The 19,385-nt window shown below is 43.1% G+C and overlaps 3 protein-coding genes across 3 annotated transcripts in view; all 3 read right to left on the minus strand.

The window, feature by feature from the left end:
* pcxb (pyruvate carboxylase b) overlaps positions 1-9,168 on the minus strand; it is a 303,687-nt gene extending 294,519 nt beyond the window's left edge. Inside the window, exon 1 of the mRNA XM_080518797.1 lies at positions 8,729-9,168. Within this exon, the coding sequence (XP_080374923.1) occupies positions 8,729-8,730 (2 nt within the window). The 5' untranslated portion in view covers positions 8,731-9,168. The remainder of the gene's footprint in view (positions 1-8,728) is intronic.
* A 5,653-nt stretch (positions 9,169-14,821) lies between these two features.
* LOC308146916 (uncharacterized protein) lies at positions 14,822-15,866 on the minus strand (the record flags this gene model as incomplete). Its single annotated transcript, XM_080518898.1, has 3 exons — positions 15,843-15,866; positions 15,499-15,599; positions 14,822-15,347 (listed from the first exon to the last, which is right to left on the minus strand). The coding sequence occupies exon 3, from the start codon at positions 15,344-15,346 to the stop codon at positions 14,822-14,824; it is 525 nt and encodes a 174-aa protein (XP_080375024.1). The 5' UTR covers position 15,347; positions 15,499-15,599; positions 15,843-15,866.
* Positions 15,342-17,775, minus strand: LOC308146917 (zinc finger protein 541-like). The gene is made up of 4 exons (XM_080518899.1): positions 17,075-17,775; positions 16,788-16,848; positions 16,280-16,368; positions 15,342-15,962 (listed from the first exon to the last, which is right to left on the minus strand). Exons 1-4 carry the CDS (start codon positions 17,159-17,161, stop codon positions 15,798-15,800), a joined length of 402 nt encoding a protein of 133 aa, XP_080375025.1. The 5' UTR covers positions 17,162-17,775; the 3' UTR covers positions 15,342-15,797.
* Positions 17,776-19,385: the final 1,610 nt, after the last annotated feature.

The raw sequence follows: 19,385 nt of genomic DNA on the forward strand, positions 1-19,385 counted from the left end.
TATGTGGGGAATAGATATACAAGTGGAAAAAAAAAAAGAGTTTAAGGCTGATTAAAAATAAAATAACTTCTGTTCAGGAGGTGGGGTTAGATTCACATATGTGAAAGACAGAAGTTGGGGATCTAATCAGGTGCTGCTTAAGGATTAAATCAGATAAATCCAGATCTTTTTAACTGCAATTTACAGCCAAAAAAAAACCCAAAAAACAACTGGAGCAAACTATCTTTAGTTTCTATTAAAATGAACATCATTTTAAATAATTCTAAATTACTGAACAGCAAATCTAGTGTCTAGAAACATACTGCCTTTTAAATTAAAATGTGATTGAGGGTATAAAAGTCGCTTCCTCTAGTGAGTCATACCTGACACGAGTCTTCCTGATTGGTTCACTATAAGCGAGGATCAAAATAAAGTTCAGACTTACAACGGCATGGGGAGAGACGGAAACACGCATAGCACGCCGCCTCGTGCATTGAGGAGCTTTAAAAAAAAAATTATTAAAAATTTTTTTTTAAATACCTGAGCTCGTGGAGCAGGGCGTGTCACTGAAGGTGAGACAGACTGCAGAAACCACCACCAGCATCATCTGGCAGGAGCAGCCTGCAGCCTGCAGCCCACTGACGCTCCTCTGCTGCCACACTGAGGCCAAACACTGGTACTGCAGTCAGAGGTTCCAACATATTGACACATTTCAATGCAGCGTGGTTTCACTTCCGTCCTTGTTTTTACAAGTTCTCCACTACTCATATTTGAAAGTAATTCAAAACCCCCCGATATAATCTTCTAAAATAGTTGCATATTTCAAAAGAGATGTTTATATTCTCCCAAAAAAAAAAACAACTGAAGCTGAAGAATTGCTATTCTAGTTGTTCAGTACATTTGTATGATTGTTTAATTTAAAAAAAAAAAAACTACCAAGATAATCGAGGATGTTCAGCCAGGAAGCCTGTAAGAGGATATTGAGTGAATCAGTGGGGAAATGTGGCTCAAACTGTTGAGTTCACCAGGATTAGATGACAATAAACACAATGAAAAGATTCATTTGTTCTCTGTCGTTTTCAGCAGGGGCATACATTCTGGTTATGGTTATGTAATTTCTATTGTAAGTAGAAATGTTGCAATACAATAACAGGAATTATCCGAGTCACAAAATCGTGAATTAATAAGTTTTGAATTAAAACGAACCAAATGCAGCATGTTGGAACCGTCTGAAGACAGCGCCACCGTGGAAACTCCGGCTGAAACTAAATACTGTATCTACACACAAAAGCGCCAGTGTCACATTGTGAAACAGATAAAGTTTCCCTGAGCCTGAGAACAAGAGGCACATACAATCCACTGCACAAGCACTAGAGCCTCAAAGCAAAGTCCTTTTTATTAACCACAGGAAGAATACAGTAAATTTATGTCAAACTTTAGAACTTAATGATTCAGAGAACCACGACAATGCAACAATTAAAACTCAAGACAAATTCAAATGGAGCATCACGATACCGTTTACAGATACACCAGTTGCAGGCTGTATATACAGATAGTTAATTCTCTGAACCGCAAAGTGCAAAAATAAATGGTTTATTTGGAGAAAATGGAACTGCAATTCATAAGGATAGCCCAGGGGTGTAAATATTAATAAATAATGTGTGGATATTCGTGCTACAGTTAACTATTGGGAGCAGGAAGACATCACTAAAATACCGGAAAACTGTGGATACTGCAGTGTGTAGAGTGAAAGTTAAAAATCTGTCTCCGGTAGCTGGACGAGAACTTAAAATCCACCGTGAACTCCTTTGAATCATAAGGCCCAGTTTCACATTAGTTGATTCTTGGAAGAAAAAAGCAGCATCACGACCAATAAATAACCACAACTTACAGTTTACTGATAAATGGAGACTGATATTAAGCATAGTGATGAAACTACCTGAAAAAAAAAAAATTTGTAGAAGGATATTTAAAATCCATGTACAGAACAAAGCGTTCAAATCAGAGCAAGCTGTCTAATGATGTTTTGTTTCAAACGTGATCTGAAATTCTGTTTCATATCCTAAAAAAAATCTTTGCGATGTCATGTCATGACATGACAGCGCGCTGATGAAAGAAACTTCCTGACCTGAAGTACATGATACAGCCTCCATTTCCTAAGCCCCCGTGAATAATTTAATGACGGAAGATCCCGGAAAAAAGACGACGTAAGCCTGCTGTTATGAGCATCGTCGCTCTTAATGATACTGTTAAACCTCCGGAGGCTGTTTTAGCTCTATTGTAACATACAAATCAGCCAGGGACACAGAATTGCATTTTTTTTTTTTGGTTTCTTCAAATTCAAGAAGAGAAATGGCCACATCCAAGGTCAGTTTAGAGGTTTTTAAAAGGTAGCAAAACACAATCAAGGTCATCATTTTAGGTCCATGTAGTGAGGTGGGGGGTGGGGGGGGGTGTGCTGTAGCACCATTTGACTCTAGTTCTGGCTCTCCTCAATACATACGGTCAGTTGTTGCTTAAATAATTCATGATTGAATGAGGGATTTGGGCTTTGTAATGATGGGAAGTTATTTTTTGGCAGGTGGAGACTCACAACAGGAAGAGGTGTGACTCATTGTTCAACACAACACAGATTAAGCGTTTCCTTGTAACCCTCTTTCACCTTTTAGATATATGCCGTGAAGAAATCTCCTCGGGAGAGTCGAGGCTATTTTTTAAACTTCCCACTGAGTTTGTTTTTCTCTGCATCATTTCTAAATCCAGTTACATAGAAATAGACAAATGTGAGGCCAAAAGCATAATAAACTCTGAACAGATATGGTCAGAGTGTGTGATTTACTGACACCTAGTGGGGAGACGACAGATTGCAGTCAGTATACGCCTATCTCTCAGAGAAGCCAAACTCATTACAAATGCAAAATGCCTTCTTTGGAAAAAAGTATGTGCGCTCTGGGCTTCTGTAGTTACAATCTGCAACTCCAAACAAAACACACCGTGGGCTCTTCAAATCTTAATTTTAGAGGCCGATTTTCTCAAATGTGATGCAACATCTGTTTTGTTTTTTTTATGCGATTGTCTTGCAGCAAATTGCAGGAATTGAAAAGAATTAAAAATTAATAAAGCTATTGCCTTAAAAAAAAAAAAAAAAAAAAAACAGTCATAGAAACTTTTCACAGTGTGACTTTAAACAACAGATCCCAATAGCTCTGGGTGACAAAGAACAACCTGAGATTAATCCATCATAACTTCATGGGTGCTTGGTAGTAAAAGTAGTACTAGTTTTTTAGACAGAGAACAGAACACACACATCGACAACATGCAAACCCCACACAGAAAGCGCTGAGGAAAGCACAATGATAAATGAACTTGCGATTATACGAAATACACAGAGAGGTTTACGGCTTGAAACTGATTGTTTCAGTCAAATATTAACTTTTTATTTTTCCAGTCAATCTGTTCAAACTCCAGTTGACACTCAAGTGACACTTCAATATAAAGATTTACATAAAAAAATATTTTTTTATTAATTCCACTCAATAGTGAATGGGTGTGCATAATTTATTAAACAAACTGAAAATCATATTTAAAAGAAAATATTTCCTGTCCTTTATTTTACTGTGGGGACCTTTGTTTAAAAAAAAAAAAAAAAAACTTATGAAGTTTCAGTTGCTATTCACAGGATGGGAAATGTTTCATAACATCTCCGCCTGGTTTTGTGTCTGATTTTAACAGTTTAACCAATTTTCTTTCCAGTATTTTTTAAACAATTTTTAAATTGTAGCCATTTTAACCATTTGTGTTGCTTTGTCCATTCCTTATTTATGCTATATTATACATTTATGTTTTAATGGGGTTTTTTTTTTAAGATATTTGAGCTTTTTTTCCATTTAATTGTGGTTTTAGTACTTTTAGGGGTTACAGTGGTACTGAATAGCCACATGTGGCTTCAGAGTTTTTTGGGAATAAATCAAACTCTTCTGGGGAATTTTCTTTTTTTTTTTATACCATCTCCTCAGATGAATTCATATAATCCATCAAGCATCATAAAGTGCATCAACATCAATCCTGGTCATAAAGCTTTTTTTATATTGTAATAAAAAATGTTAAAAGTCACTCTCGATCAGAGAATAAGTAATAAAATTTCAAACTGAAACAAGCCACTACTAGCATACAGGAACGTGACCTTTGCCTTTTACCGAGTGCAAGAAAACAAAAAGGAAAAGCAGCATTCTTACAGATTTTACTTCAAAGCGAGACGTCTGATCAATAATTTACCCGAACGTTGCAAAATGCCACAAGATACCGAATTATCTTTCCAGAGTGGCGTTGCTGTAATCTCTGTTTGCGCCACGGGTCCTCCTGTCTCCCAGGCCACTAACACAACCCCGGCCTTGGACAGAAACCCGCCTCAAGTTAGTCATTTAGCCCCGTTAAAATCCAATCTGGAGGCCCTGCAGGCAGAACCCCATCATCAAAGCTCTGAAGACGCTTTTACCCTTCAATAAAAAAAAAAAACTAGTAACAGCTCAGCAGAAAGAAGGACATGGAAGAAGAAAAGAAACAAAACACAGAAAGACTTGTAGTGTCAAACAAGTTGTTATTATAAGAAGTGATACAAAGGGTACAGTGGCCCATGAGGGCCAACAGCACAACACAACAAGAAAATGGCACAAAGGAAGGGCTCCGTTTCCGGGGATCGTATTTTCTGACGCATTTTGTTGCCGTGTTGTGACTTTTGTCATTGCATTGTGCTGTTGGCCCTCCTGGGCCACCATACAAAGGGCATCAAAATACAAAAACTGTGATGTGTGCTGTTTGAGGATCAGGTTTCAAAACTGCAGCGAGCCCTGAATGAAAATAAGGCGCGACACATGCCAAACGCACTCCACGACCTCATTTCTCCCTCGATCTTTCTCAACGGGTCCGAGCCTCCCGAGTGCGTCTGACAGCAGAATCAAGTCGAGCGTGTACTTCGGCATGTACCTGACGCGCCGCTGTGTAAAGTTACAAGGGTAAACGCCACACAGGTAGCCCGGGGCAACCTCCTGTGTGCTTGAACAGCTCAAAGAACAGCGGAGCCGTCCGGTTCATACATTAACTCGAACCCTGACCAAAGTTCTGCTCGTCTGCACCGCGACGTTGTGACACACAGACACACATAAGGAGTGTTGGCGACAGCGTCGACTCAACCCTGATTGGACGGTGGGAGGGGGGAGCCCAACAGATGCATACGTCTGGCTCCCTGCCAGCGCCGTGCAACACCGGACCGTCTACTTTTTGTGTGTTTTACGGCACGCGGATAATCAGACACAGGCTCCCGCTGCGGGAACAGGCCGTGACGTTCGTGTCCTGAAGAAGAAGCAAAGGAATTCACGTCTCCCAATAAGTTAGAGGATAGAACTTTCTCCAGAACTTTTCCTTGTGGTCGTAACAAACACACACACAGACACAGACATAGACACACACACACACAGTCAGAAGCAGAGTTGCAGTTCATGCCTTATGCATGTAGCCTCTTTCTTATTCATCACACAAAGTTCAAAGGAACTCTGATTAGCTGAAGCTTCATTTGTCACTTTGAACTTAATTCTTGAAATATTTCTTGCCGCAGCGCTACGCAAAAAAAAAAAAAGACAAAGTAAGAAAACTGTGACCAGCGTAATGTGCACAAAAATCTCAACTGACAAGATTTCGCACTGTGGAAGTGAGAAGTGATCAGACGATTAAAAACAGTGGCGCTTTCACTAGTTCAATGGCTCTTTACAGTGATTTACTGAAGCGGACCAGCAGGATGCTTACTACCCTGCATTGGATGCACCTTCTCAGGTGCCGCAAGAGACACGAAAGGTGCTGCCGCAGATAATTAGCGGTTACCGGGGGAAAACTCCACCGTCTGCAACAACGAGTCTCAGCACGAACCAGGATGCACCGGTCTGGTGACAGGACTATAAACACAACACAAAAAAAGTGCAAAAGCTCGCTTGATCTTGATTTTCCGTATGAATACAGACCGTGAAAGCGGGGCCTCACGATCCTTCTGACTTTTTGGGTTTTAAGCAGGAGGTGTCAGAAAAGCTACCACTGGGATAACTGGCTCGTGGCGGCCAAGCGTTCATAGCGACGTCGCTTTTCGATCCTTCGATGTCGGCGCTTCCTATCATCGTGAAGCAGAATTCACCAAGCGTTGGATTGTTTACCCACTGATAGGGAACGTGAGCTGAGACAGGTTAGTTTTACCCTACTGATGATGTGTAGTTGCAATAGTAATCCTGCTCTGCGCGCCCTCGCTCATCGGCTCTAAAAATTATAGTTACTAATCAAGCACGAGAAACAAATGGAAAACGGACGTGCGCTCGTCCACACCCCCTTCCCAGAGTCCTCCTCTGTCCTGCCTGCCTGCGACTTGACGGACAGAACCGATGGCCCTCAGGAGGTTTACCTACGGTGGTTTGATTAGACCGAACAAACCCCTGTGACTCGACGACACGGCAGCTCTTGTGCCATAAAGGATCAAATATCACGCCTGAGGAGAGGGAGCCCTCGGGTCTGAACCTACCAGCCATCTTTAGAAACCTTCCCTGGAACAGGAAGTAGAATAACTTCTGAAGGGAAGCCAGGAACAGACGGTTTACTATGAAACTGCACATCTTTTTGCAGCGTTTATTTGCATTATTAAGGAACGTGTGCTTGAACTTGCACCACAAATAAGAGAATCGCACACAACTCCATGATCCATTAACAATCCATGTTTCCAGTATTTGCATTAATTGTACTCGTATATCTTCAAATATCGTGAAGGTGACCATCTGTCTCTCTGGGAGCTCTCCTGGAATACACATTCCGATGAAGTAGATGTTAAAGTATTAACTTGCGGGACGCCGAGAAGATTTTTTTCCTTCAATCTACGAGATCCTGCTGCACTTTGCTTTTTACCATCGCCGTCACACCAGATCAGCAACGGGAGCAGCTGTGTCAACAAGATGCTCCATCCTCCTCCTGAAGGCCTCTTTAGATATACAATATGTCGGAAAAATAAGTTAGTAGTTACCCAATTCCCACAGAAATACTGCACGTGCTACGACAATACAAGCACTTACATAACTGTTTCAAAAAATCGTATATATATATATATGTAACCCTCCTAAAAATACATAATATTTTGTGTTGCAAAAAGTCACATCATCTCGAATAAAGTTTTGACCTGTGGAGGGAAATAGTTTGCATAAACTGGCCCATGGGCTGATTTAAGTAAATCTACTCCCACTGTCTAATCAAATCCAATTAAAACTTGCTTACTATGCAAAATGTTCACCTTCTTGCATTAAAAAAAAAGAAAAAGTATATCTGGAAGTTCTGCACTTCTCCACTGGAATACACAAAATCATCCAAACCGATTTGCCCCGATCGGAGAGGAGAGGATCCTCCTTCACTAAAAGTATGAATAACACCTTTTTATTTTCCTCCCTTCATTCGAGGAGGGATGGAGGGGTCTGCACATAATATGTTCAATCTATAGTATGTCAGCATTAGCATACATGCACTGTTTATAGTTGAGCTTCCCTTGTGCTCTTCCACACACGCTCAGCCTAATTCATTTATATTAAAAAGCCTCGCAAGAAATCAGATTTGCAAGATTTCCTCCTAACACGACACTGAGATATATATATATATATATATATATATATATATATATATATATATATATATATATATATATATATATATATATATATATATATACTGTGAACGCTTGCCTAAAGAAATGCAATATCCCATAACCATCCCCAATCTTCTCTGCATACTGCTACTTATAGCCCTGAATGCAACTGCCAGTGAAGCAAAGTTGCTGAGTGAAGTAACACCGGAGGAGGTCATGTAAGTTCATGGCGTACCCAGTGTGAGGAGGACAAATAAATCCAGTTTGGATGGTAATGCAATGTGCTTTTATATCAAACTACAACCGTGTGTCAGTTTATCTTTGTGAGAAGCTCAAGGTCTTTTTTTTCTCCTTTTTCTTGTACATTTGAGACCAAAAAAAAAAAAGGAAAACCTTCATCAAAAGAAAGCTACTTTTCACTGCCTGGTTCTTTCTGCAGGAGAGCACAGGGCGAAGTCTGCTCGTGATGAATCAAAAAGTCCCTTTTCTCTCGATCACTCCTCAGCTCGCGCTGGGTCGCCACGGAGGATGAGGCGTGAAACCACCTTGCTGACGCGGAGTAAAGGTTGTTTTGAGGATTGTGTAAACAATCCAATGATTCTGACACAATGTGCAGGGGTTCAAAGGTGAAAGGGCAGGGGGCCGATTCGTGTCTGCATTGCATCAGTGGGGAAACATACATTTGACTTGCAAGAGATAGAGGCACCTTTGTTAGGTGTGGCTTTAATAAAAAAAAAAAAAAAAAGATATTATGCAATCGGCAAGTTGCAGCAGGTAAACAGACATTCATGCAGACTCCCTGTTTTATAAATACCTCAGTGTGGTGAATAAGTTATACGCTTTAAAAAGAAAAAAAAAGTGCTGACTCGACAACATAACAGCACACAGCTAAGAGCATGCTGTTTATAAACAACTTTACAGGATGTGTCGCTTATTTACAAACATTGGTTGAAGTCGCAACACTTGCAAGCATGCTTAGCAGACACTGTGCACGTGGACGAGAGATGATGCAGACACACACACACACGTTGAACTCATTCATACTCCTCACACACACACACACCCACACACACGTTACCCGTCAGTACTCACATGCTGGCGCTCTGTCGGTATCAGTAAACGCTGGGAGTCCTCGGGCAGGTAACCGGACGCCGAGTGTAAACAGTCGACTATCACTTGAGTGTTTATGGGATTTGCCGCTTCGCTCGCGAACACACACAAACACACACACACGCGCTGCCACTCGAAGCAAGAAGAGAGGGTGGGTTTATATACACACACTCTCTCTCTCGCTCATGCACACACTCTATTCACTCACACACGCACGCGCTCTTTCACGCACAGGTATACTTCGGGACGGCCGAGCTCGCGCCTCACAGCGTCGACACGCGCACACACACACACACACTGTCACTCTCTCACTCCCTTATATGTAGTTGAGGAGCTAAGAAGCTAACTCTACTGTCGCTAACTTAGCTAGCAGCTGGCACCGTCCGTCCCCGTCTGGCGGATATAGATGTCTGCTTCTGCGCCTGCCCTCCACTGTTAATCTCTCTCTCTCTCTCTCTATCTCTCTCTCTCTCTCTCTCTCCCCCAGCCTCTCGCTCTAAGCTCTCATCCTCCTCTCACATGACGCGAGCGGGCACGCCCCCACCGCCCTCAGCCAATCACAGCAGAGGGCATGGCGGCACGCGGCGAGCGGCACCATTTAAAGAGCACCGCATCAAGGACAGGCACCCCCCCCCCCTCACCCCCTCGCCTCTGATTACGTAATTAGACGCAATAAATCGTAATAAATCAGAGGTCGACGTGACGTAACGTCACGCAGCGCCGCGGAGGGGGAATCCTCGGAACCATGTGGCCCTTTTACACATGATTTCTACAGCAAGAGTTGCTCATTTTTTCCTCAGGAGCCATTTGATTCGCTCCTCATCAAGACTCCTCATTTCTACCACATGTAAAAATATTAATTTATATATATTAATTATATATAGGGATTTTGTTTAAGTGGACTGAGGAATAGCAGCAATTATTCGACCAAAAAAACAATTCTCAATTGCAATAATAATTATAATAATAATAATAATTATAATAATAATAATAAGAAGAAGAAGAAGAAGAAGAAGAATATTAATAGGGGTGGTGTAATTTTTCAGTGGTGGCATGAAAGTGAGCGAAGTGAGCTTGTGTTTGCACATTCAAAACTCAGAACTGACAGGTTACGACTGTTTGTCAATGACGGTTGCTCTCAAAGCAGCTCCCCAGGCACTGCAGCAGCCGGATGGGTTGGGTTAAATGCAGATAAATGATTTTCCCAAGGAGAGCAATAAGACATCTTAAATTAGATGAAAGTACTGTCACTTCATAGCAAAAATTGGTCTTAAGTTGTTTTCCAAATTTGTCAAGCTATTCCAAGATTCAAAGTTATTATGAGTAATTTCAGCAAATATAACTGAGACCCTGAACTGAACGGGTCAATTGCAGGTGTGCAAGCTTGTGTAGAAAAACTATATCAAATCCACGCTAAAGTTTGTAGAAATGTTATGTTTGCCTGCATTAATCCAGCAAAGTATTATATGCCAACGATTGAGTAATGTGCTTCTACATTTTCACACAAAAAACACATGGAAACAATTGAAGTTTTGGTCGATCTAGCAATTATTACAACATCATTTGTACTGGTCAAGCCTAATTGGGGTCAAATTGAGATATACTGGGTGACAAAAAGACAAAAGCATGATTAAAACACCCTGTGAGCCAAACGCTGAACATGACGAGGCTGACGCTCTTGACAGATGGTACAAGACAAACTGGCACAGTCAACATGGGAAACTCCATCAGCAGAGAGGACATGAGGACCCGACACCAGAGAGGAGTGACACAGAGTCATCAAAACAACTCAGCTCACAAAAGAGGGTCCATGGCAAAATAGGATGTTATAAAAGAACCAAAAAAAAGCAGATGTACTTTAGCAGAGTTGTTTTAGCAATGCTCATATTGTTCATAAGAATTACCAGGTTTTCTTTGAGAACAAGGCGTGGAGGCAGAAAGAAAGTTTGGATCAGCAAACGGCTGAAAGCGACAGGATTTGATTACAGGCTGGTGAAATGGCTCTTTGTATTTATGTTTTGTACAGGTGCACAATAGACCACTGTGCTTTTATCTCAAGGACCAGACAATACCCAAAGACAGAAATGTGAGGACACGGCCTTAATGTGCCTGGCACCAGACTCAACCCTAATTCACAAAGGAAAGCCAGTATTAAGGTAAAAAACGACTTTTTTCACGATATTTTGAGGCCAAATGACAACAATGACATCAGTTATTTGAACAACTGTCTCCTCAAGCAGGAAATCAGAGAACCGAGCGGAAGTTTTGAAGTTGTTTTCTTAAGAAATGTCTTGTTTTCATTTGCAGTTTATCTTGCTGAATGCCAGGTTTAATCACAATTACATGCAGGAGTTCTGTCTCAGTGGAAAGTTTGAGCAGAAGGAATCGGCTGAACCAGATTTATTACCGAATCTGTACAAATGACCTGTATTTATTATTAGTCTGACCTTTTATTTCCCAAAGAAACCTTTACAGCTGAACTGAACCTCACTCAAACTGCCCTCTCTCGTTGTTTGTTTTTTCCTTCATCCTGCTGCCTTATAAAGGTTGTGACTGATAGTCTTACTCTCATAGTCTCTCACAAACCTCCTTCAGACGCAGAGAGTGGGCCAAGTACAGCGTGCCAAACTGTTATATCACTGGTGTCGCTAAGCCACAATTAGGCCAGCTGTAAGAATCTTTATGCGGTCCCTCTCCCGTGTCGCATACTTCCAATATTAATCGCATTGTCATGCTTTTGCTGCAGTTCATTTCAGCTCCAAGTGCCCAGACCCTGCCTTCTTATTTGCGTCTTTAATTTCCGTGTTTTGCGAATGAAAAACAGCCCACGTGTCCACTGTCATTAAACAAACCCATGGGCTTTCCTGTTTGACCTTGTAAATACGTCAGCTGCCCACACGCTGGCTGGACTTAAAATTCCACAAGCACTGCGAGTAATCTTAAAACAAGCCCTGTGAACCTCGGCACAGGTCTACCTCTCGTGCTCAACGCCAATCGTGCGTCAACGTAACAGTTAAGGGCTTTTCAAGAAGACAGCGTTCCTGACTATTACGTCCACGCATCTCCAATAGTCTCACACACTCGCGTTCATGTATGGGGAAGTTATACTCCCCGGGTGGTCTGAGATGCAAGCTTTTGAGACTGTGAGGTGAACAGCACCTCAGAGAGAACATGCAAACCCCCGCATAGGAAAGACTCCAACCCAACCGGCATCCAACGAGAGATAACACCCTGATAACCCCAGAATCAAACGAGAGATAACCCCCGACTGTTACATAACAGAGCACACTTTCAAACTGTGTCAGTGAGCCTGCCCCCGTGTTCCTTATCTGGAAAGTGATAAAACAGAACGACGAAAACCTTTGTTCTCACATTTACCTCTTTGTTGATGAAGGGCAAAGTAATTAGTCACACCTTGTTTTCACTTGTGAGATGAAAACATTCTTTAATGTCACTTCAAAGTGCTGCTTTCACCATTTTGTGTCAATTTTCACCCTTTCAGGGTTTCATAAATTGCATAAAGGATTCATTGCATAATGTTGTCTGTTAGTAAGCTAAACACGTCACATAGGTTGCTGTAACTTATGTACATGAGTACATGAGTGCAGTCTTGTTATTGTACATGCAGCCTTGGTTTACTGAAGGTGAGAAAGATGTGATATAATGTGCTCCCTGAAGATGTGATATAATACACTACATTGATCTTTATGGTGATCACAATGAATCAGAGGCCGGTGTTAAACTGAACTTTATCTTCATGTTTAGTTTCTCTCTGACAGAGAGCCATTCTCTAATTAAGTAGAAGTACTTCTGTAAAAGAAGTGGTTTAATGTTTCCACTGAAAAGCAACAAATACGGACTCTGGAGTGGACTGGAAACACAGTTGCTCTTCCAAGGACATTTGTTATATTTTTCCCTGCTACTCCAGCAAACAACTTCAAACTTGCGTGCCTCCATACATCCATGGATTTAAAATGTGCCGAATCAGCAATTTAATTGACGTTAGCTTGTTCACCATCAGCCACGGTTACCCAGAATCACCTTCAATGAGCAAATCTCCATTTTCAAGCGTCCCTCGTTCATCTTTTACAATTGTTTAGTTTATTTTTTATCTATTGTGCATTTATCGTTCATCTGGCACTCGAAGGAGTACTCAGAAACTGATAAAGTTTAATAGACATGGTTTAAAGTATATATCACAGGAGCTTAACAAAACTTGATGGTTTACAAGGTTTATAAATGTGTCACACATAAAGGCTTGGCTTCAGTGGCAGTCATTACTATATTTTTTTGTTTCTCAGAAATAAATTTGAAGGTTAAGTATGAGAACTTGATGCAAAAACACAATCAACCAGTTGGCCAATCAACCAATTAAGCAACCAATCAACTAAACAGCCATCCAAGCAACCAATCCATTGACCAACTAACCAATCCATTGAGCAACCAGTCAAACCACCAACCAACTAACTTAATCAATCAATAAAAAACAATGCCGATGTAAAATAGTTAGAAATTTACATTATAAAAGTGGTCTAAGGTAGAAATTTCTGAAAATTGACAAAAAGAAGGGTCCCTTTAAGAATTCTGCTGCTTCTGCTTCCTGCTTTGGAGAATGTTGAGGGGAAAAAACAAACAAAAAAAACACTGCAGTTTTATTGGTGAGGCCTTCCTTTGGTTTGACGGGGGTGGGACGACAGAACATGATGTTTTTATTTTCTGCCTGGGCTCTGGCCTGGGAAGTGGGAGGTGGGGGGGGGGAGTAAAGAAACGCAGCACATGTAAGGAAGCAGGGTTGGGCTGTTGTGGTGGGAGGTTCAGGCTCAGTCAGCTGGCAAAGACATACCCACTGTGAGTAGGTGAATGCCAACTGCTCAATAACTTCTCTGTGTATTCGTCCCCCTCGAGCCCCCCCCTTCTCTCCCCTCATTGGTCTGGCCTGTCCCTCTTAAACAACTTCAGCTGCACAGTCTTGCACAAGTTTGCCAATTCGACTGCACGGAAAGTATAAATCCCTGAAACTTCACTTGGTCTTTTATGCTAAAAGTGATATTAACATGTTCTGTATTAGAAGTTAAGGTTCTACAAATAGAGGACACTGTTTAAAGGTATTTATTAACCAGAAAGGGCTCATACAGAAGTGGGAGGCACAGAATAAGAGACAGAAGAGGAGACGTGATGGACTTTTACCATGGGGGGAAGGGAGTGTTTCGTCACTTTAAAGGCCATTGTTAACGTTTATCAGGGGCACGCAGGAGGACACACACTAAGCTTTGGACGCGTAAAACGAACACACCTTTTAATAAAACGTCAGAAATATCCCACACGTAACCAAGCACTGTTATCAGTAAGTGATGTGAAGGAAAACACACTTCTCACTTCATTTGTCAGGCTTAACAAACAAGGTCATCTCTGGCCTTGCCTTCTAAGCCTGTTGCTCAATATACAACAACAAAAATGAGTACTTAATTATCCTTTATTGTCTTTGTATCCAACAACACTACCGGATTGATAAGGTTTGTCTATATTCTTGTGATGAATCAATCTTACCTGACCTGTTGCACACAGCCGCCCCTCTCCAGGACACAATCGCACACTTGGCCGCCGTAGTTAACCATCAACAGGACAAGTCAGACAGCTGCAGGACAGGAGATGAGCTGCAAGGTCAATATTAGTCCATTATGTTGTTATATCAAAACCTTTCACCGAGCTTGTGTGCGTGCCTGCGTGCACACATTTCACTATTTGGGTGATGTGTGTGTGTGTGAGAGACCTGAAATGTTTATCTCTCCGTGACGTTGGTCAAATTTTACTCAATAAAATCAAAAAGCATTTGATCATTTTGAGCAATTTCAGTCGTAATCTGTGTCCACATTTGAGCAGTAAAGTGGTGGCTGGGTGTTCTGGAGAAAAGCATGGGACGACCAATTTTCACAAAGGGTTTCACATTTTATTGAACATTGAAATACGCCACACGTCTGAATACAACATCTTTAGTCGAGTCGAAAAGCACTGGTGATGAAGGAATGAAGTTTGAATAAACAGTTTGAGTTAAAGCACGCAGTCGGACTGGATCAGTTACTGCCAGGTGATTGACTCATTTCCTCCCGCTGTTCCAGCGCCGACATTCCCCTTCCCCTTTGGATTGCTATAAACTGCAGCCAGATCCGCTTGGTGTCCCAGCGAGTCCCATGACTGGTGGAAGTTTAAAACCGACATAGGATCTCTCTGATCTGAGTCACTGCCACTGCCACGGATTATATTAGAGTTGGGGAAAATGAATTGGTTGTATGATACACTGCTTGAGTTTAGGACCCCGGCACTGGCAGGAACAACGAGGTTGCCGTTGATTACAGAATGGTGGACGTCGTCCGAGTTGCCGTTGCTGCTCGACGCTTCACCCAGACCAGGGGAGGGAAGAATGACAGCAGAGGTCTGGCACGGGGGCAGGTGAGACACTGAGGTGGGCATCAGGCCGGCGGGGTGAGCGAGGGCCAGGCGCTGGGTGAGGAGCTGGTGCTGCAGCCGCCTGTCGGACCAGTCCTCCTGTGGCTGTCTGTGGATCTTCATGTGAGCGTTTCGAGATTTGATCTTGTAAAACATTCTGAGAGAGAGATAGAGAGAGAGAAAAATCTAAAATGAGACAAAAGACTAAGGAATGAAAAAACGTCGACCATGTGTCGGCTTGCCCCGGAGCCAAACACGCAGCGAGTTGGTGTCGGGGAGCTTCCTCCGGTGCGACTGGCCCGACTCACTTGCCACACAGCTTGCAGGGGAAGAAGCTGGCCAATGGGGGCGCGGGAACCACCTCCTCCAGCACGAACCGCCTGTCCACTGGCTGACATTTGGGCGCTGCCTATGAGAAAGAGACCACTCATGAGCAGGCAGGCTGCGATTGACTTGTTGAGCTGCATTCCACACTGGATGATCGTATAATCTGCTAACTCAAAACACAAGGCCGCACTCAAAGTTGCACCATGTTATTTTCTTTGCAGAGCAACTACTACTTTATGTAATATCTCGGGAGCCGGAGACTCATGAGGCCAGACAAACTCTACCATCGCAAAGACTTGGACTGCTTCTTTGAAAACATTCTTACTCTTTTCTGTGGCTCCAGTTCAGCCTCTCTGCTCTCCTCTTCTTGTTTCTTCTGCTTGTCCTGCAGCTTTTTCACCAGGTAGTAAAACTCAACGCACTGGCGCACAGTCTTCGTCTTCACCTGCGACATGTATGCACATGAAATTACTGAGAACGTGTTTCCTATAAACAACACAACCGGTGTGTGCATCTCAGAAAATAGGTTGAATATAAGTTGCAACATAAAACCAGAAACAGGAAAGAGAAAACAAACATTAATGGCAGAAGTAATTACTGTGTGCTTCATTTTCCATTTTCTGTTCAATGTAATTATTTAGGCAGCATAAAAACGAGCGTTTGTATTATAGCTAACTGCAAACTAAATGTTTGCGAATGTGTGGCTTGTGTGAGTGTGACTCCAGCCAGATGGGAAAGCAAAGCTTGTCCATGTTTTCATACCATTTTCTCTATGAGTGAAAAGTCTTTTCCGTAGGCTGCAAGAGCTGCACTGAAGATACTCTTTTCACTGTCCGTCCAAATATCACAACCTGCAAAATGAAAGAGGGGGGAGGATGGGACAGGGCATGAGCAAGCAATGACAATGGAAACTATAAGGTCATCCTGAAATGCATGCTGGGATACGCAGAAAAACAAAAGTCCAAAGAGGTTATTGTGATGTCTAATCAATGGTAAAAAAAAAAAAAAAAATCAGCTGTGCATGTTCTATCTGGGTTGAATGTTTCAACAAAATATAACGCCAATATCCTCAGTAAAGCTTTACCTCATATTTAGCAAGAATATCCACACTGTTTTGCATCATTGTGGTGGAACGATAATGCTGACCTAATTTTATAATGCTTAAAATCATCAAATAATTACAATTAATTCTTTTAGGCTGCATCACTATTTGATGTTGAATCTTTTTTTTTTTTTAACCAAACTATTCAGAAAAAAGATCAAACGTTACCGGAGTAGTGGTAGTCTCCTGTTGGTGAGCTCTGTGAAAACAACAGCATTTCCAGTGTGGCCTGCAAGAAGAGGATGGAGAGCACCGACAGAATGAGACAAGCTGAGGCGCAGACCACTCTCAATTTATGTATAAATGTGAAAATGTAAATAATTTATGACAATCTATTGATTGCTCTGATTAGAAAAGATAAGAGTACATGATGTATAGAGGTAAGTAAAAAGAAATGAAGTGCAGCCACATAAAACCTTGTAAACATTGTGAATAAGTACAACCGGGCTTCTCACCATTGTGTTTCCCTGACAATAGTGCAGGCAGTGCAGAGCCAGCTCTGTGTTGCTGCCCCCTCCTGGTAGACAGCTGGAACTACACATGGACAACAGCTTCTCCACTGAGCATCAGCACAAAAAAAAAAAAGTTGTACAATTAGACTCAGGATTGTTGTTTCTGCATTGTTTCAGAATGTTTTTGATGTTCAATGATGTAATCATTGATTTCGTAGTCACTGTGTGCTGGCAGCTTTCTCTTCTTCTGCATTTCTGTTTACCTTGGTCTTGTAAGTTTGCACTCTCCTCCAGCTCATCACTCGGTTTCCAGAGGAGCTGTTCCCATGTGGACTTTTCATCGGGTGTCCACACCGCCGGCCAGTCAGCATCCGCACTGCAAGGAGGGAGATCAGCCTGGAAATCGGGGCCCACGTTGACGCGTCTGGGGAAACGAAAACAGAAAGGGAAGCCAGATGAGTCTAAATGTTGGATGGGGGGGAAAAAAAAGCTCAACTTCACTTTGCTTCACCGCCCTCACTCTGTAATCCTTTACTCACGGTAACAAACTGCACTGCTCTTCTTCTCCACACGCTGCCTCCGCCCTCTGATGGAGGGATGAGATGGAGGAGTAGAGCCCCGTGCCGGCGCGCTGGGGATCGAGCAGTGGTTGAGGAGTGTAGCGGCTCCTCGCCTGACCGCCGCCGGAGTGAAGGACGCTGGGAAATGGCCTCACGGTGTAGATCGGTGAAGCACGCTTCTGCAAGAACAGTGAAAATATGACTAAAAGTTTGATTTTTACTCTATTTTTAATATATAGCTTTGTTATTTCTTTGGGTTTTAGTTTGTCGGAATATGAATCCCTCCAAATTCTTCCATTCTGTACCTGTTTGTGTGACTGATTCAAACTTTTCTTCACCTTGTGGCTCGCAGTGGAACCGGCGGCCGGGTGGCGCTGGCCTGTGAGCTGGGGAGAGCGAGAGGGGATATGGAGGGAGGTGTGGAGGGATGGACTGCCGGAGGGGCAGAGGGCGCTGGTTGGATGGATGGATGACGAGCAGTGGGGCGGGGAGGAGAAGAACAGCGAGTCGGGAGACTGAACGATATTGTGTGTGGCTGGAAAACAGGAAGCAAATGAAGACAAGGATGATAAAAAAAGTCAGCATTACAGTGAAAACAAACAGAAGCAACATTTAATGATGGAATCTTATAATTTACACTTTTCAGTGGCGCCCAGTCAGATATCATATTACTATGATCTTTTCACATTATTTCTATTAATTGTAAAACCTAATCAAGTCATGAGAGCATCCGCATGTCGCCTCTGTTTTTCTGAATGTACCGTACGTTGGTTGCAATGCACACGACCTAAAAACCTTTTGAATTTTGTCACCCTGCACAGCAGACGTCTGTTATGAATGGTTTTACCTGTGAACATGTGTAAAGTGAAACTCCAATTTGCATGGAGGAAACGGCAAACTTCCCACACGTACGCCCGGAAATGTCCCATAAATTTGTATGTGGGTGTCACTGGCAGGTTATGTTTCGAGGGGAAATCAGAATAACTTTATGTTAAAGCACTTTTTTACACTAACTGATCACTAAAAAAAAACAAACTGGATTGGGTCTATTTATTTTCATTAATAAAGATGCATGTGCAACACCTCACCCGTGATGCTGCCGCCGTCGTCGCCGTGCAGGGATCTCACGTCACCTGCCGACTGAGGAAAGCAGTGCGACAGCATCGGGAACTTCCAGATCATCCCGGCGGGGTGGACGGCAGGCCCACCCTGAAGGTGGGGCATGAAAAACTGGAGCGTACCGAGCGACTCCCCCCCCTGGGAGGCCGCGTGTCCAGCGCCGCAGCGGGGAGAGTCCATTTTACAGGGCGAGTGGGACGGGGGAGGTAGAGGTGTCGGGGGAGGACTGAGGACGGAGGGCATGAAATGGGACGGCGGCGGAGGGGAAGGGAAGGATGGGAGGAAGAGGTGAGCGGGAGAGGGGGACGAGGAGGGGGGCATGTAGGAGTCCGAACCAAAAGCGCAACTTTCCTTGGACCTGTCCGACCCCGAACCTCCCCCTCTCCCGTCTCCGGCGTCCCAGAGCTGCTCAGAAGAGTCTCCGCCGGGAGCGAACGGGACTCTTCTCTTCCGCTGGGAGAGGAACGCCTCGGAGAAGGAGTCCAGCTTTTGGGTGTACGCCCTGCCAATGTGGGACGTCTGCGTCCGGCACGCCGAGGTCAAAGCGTCGGCTTCGGCTTCTCCTCTCCATCGGCCCGATGCCTGACCGGACGGAGAGACGCTCAGCCACGGACCCTCCGCTTCTCCCGCCTGAA

This window comes from Blennius ocellaris (assembly GCF_963422515.1).
Source record: "Blennius ocellaris genome assembly, chromosome: 23".
In the NCBI taxonomy this organism is placed as follows: Eukaryota; Metazoa; Chordata; class Actinopteri; order Blenniiformes; family Blenniidae; genus Blennius; species Blennius ocellaris.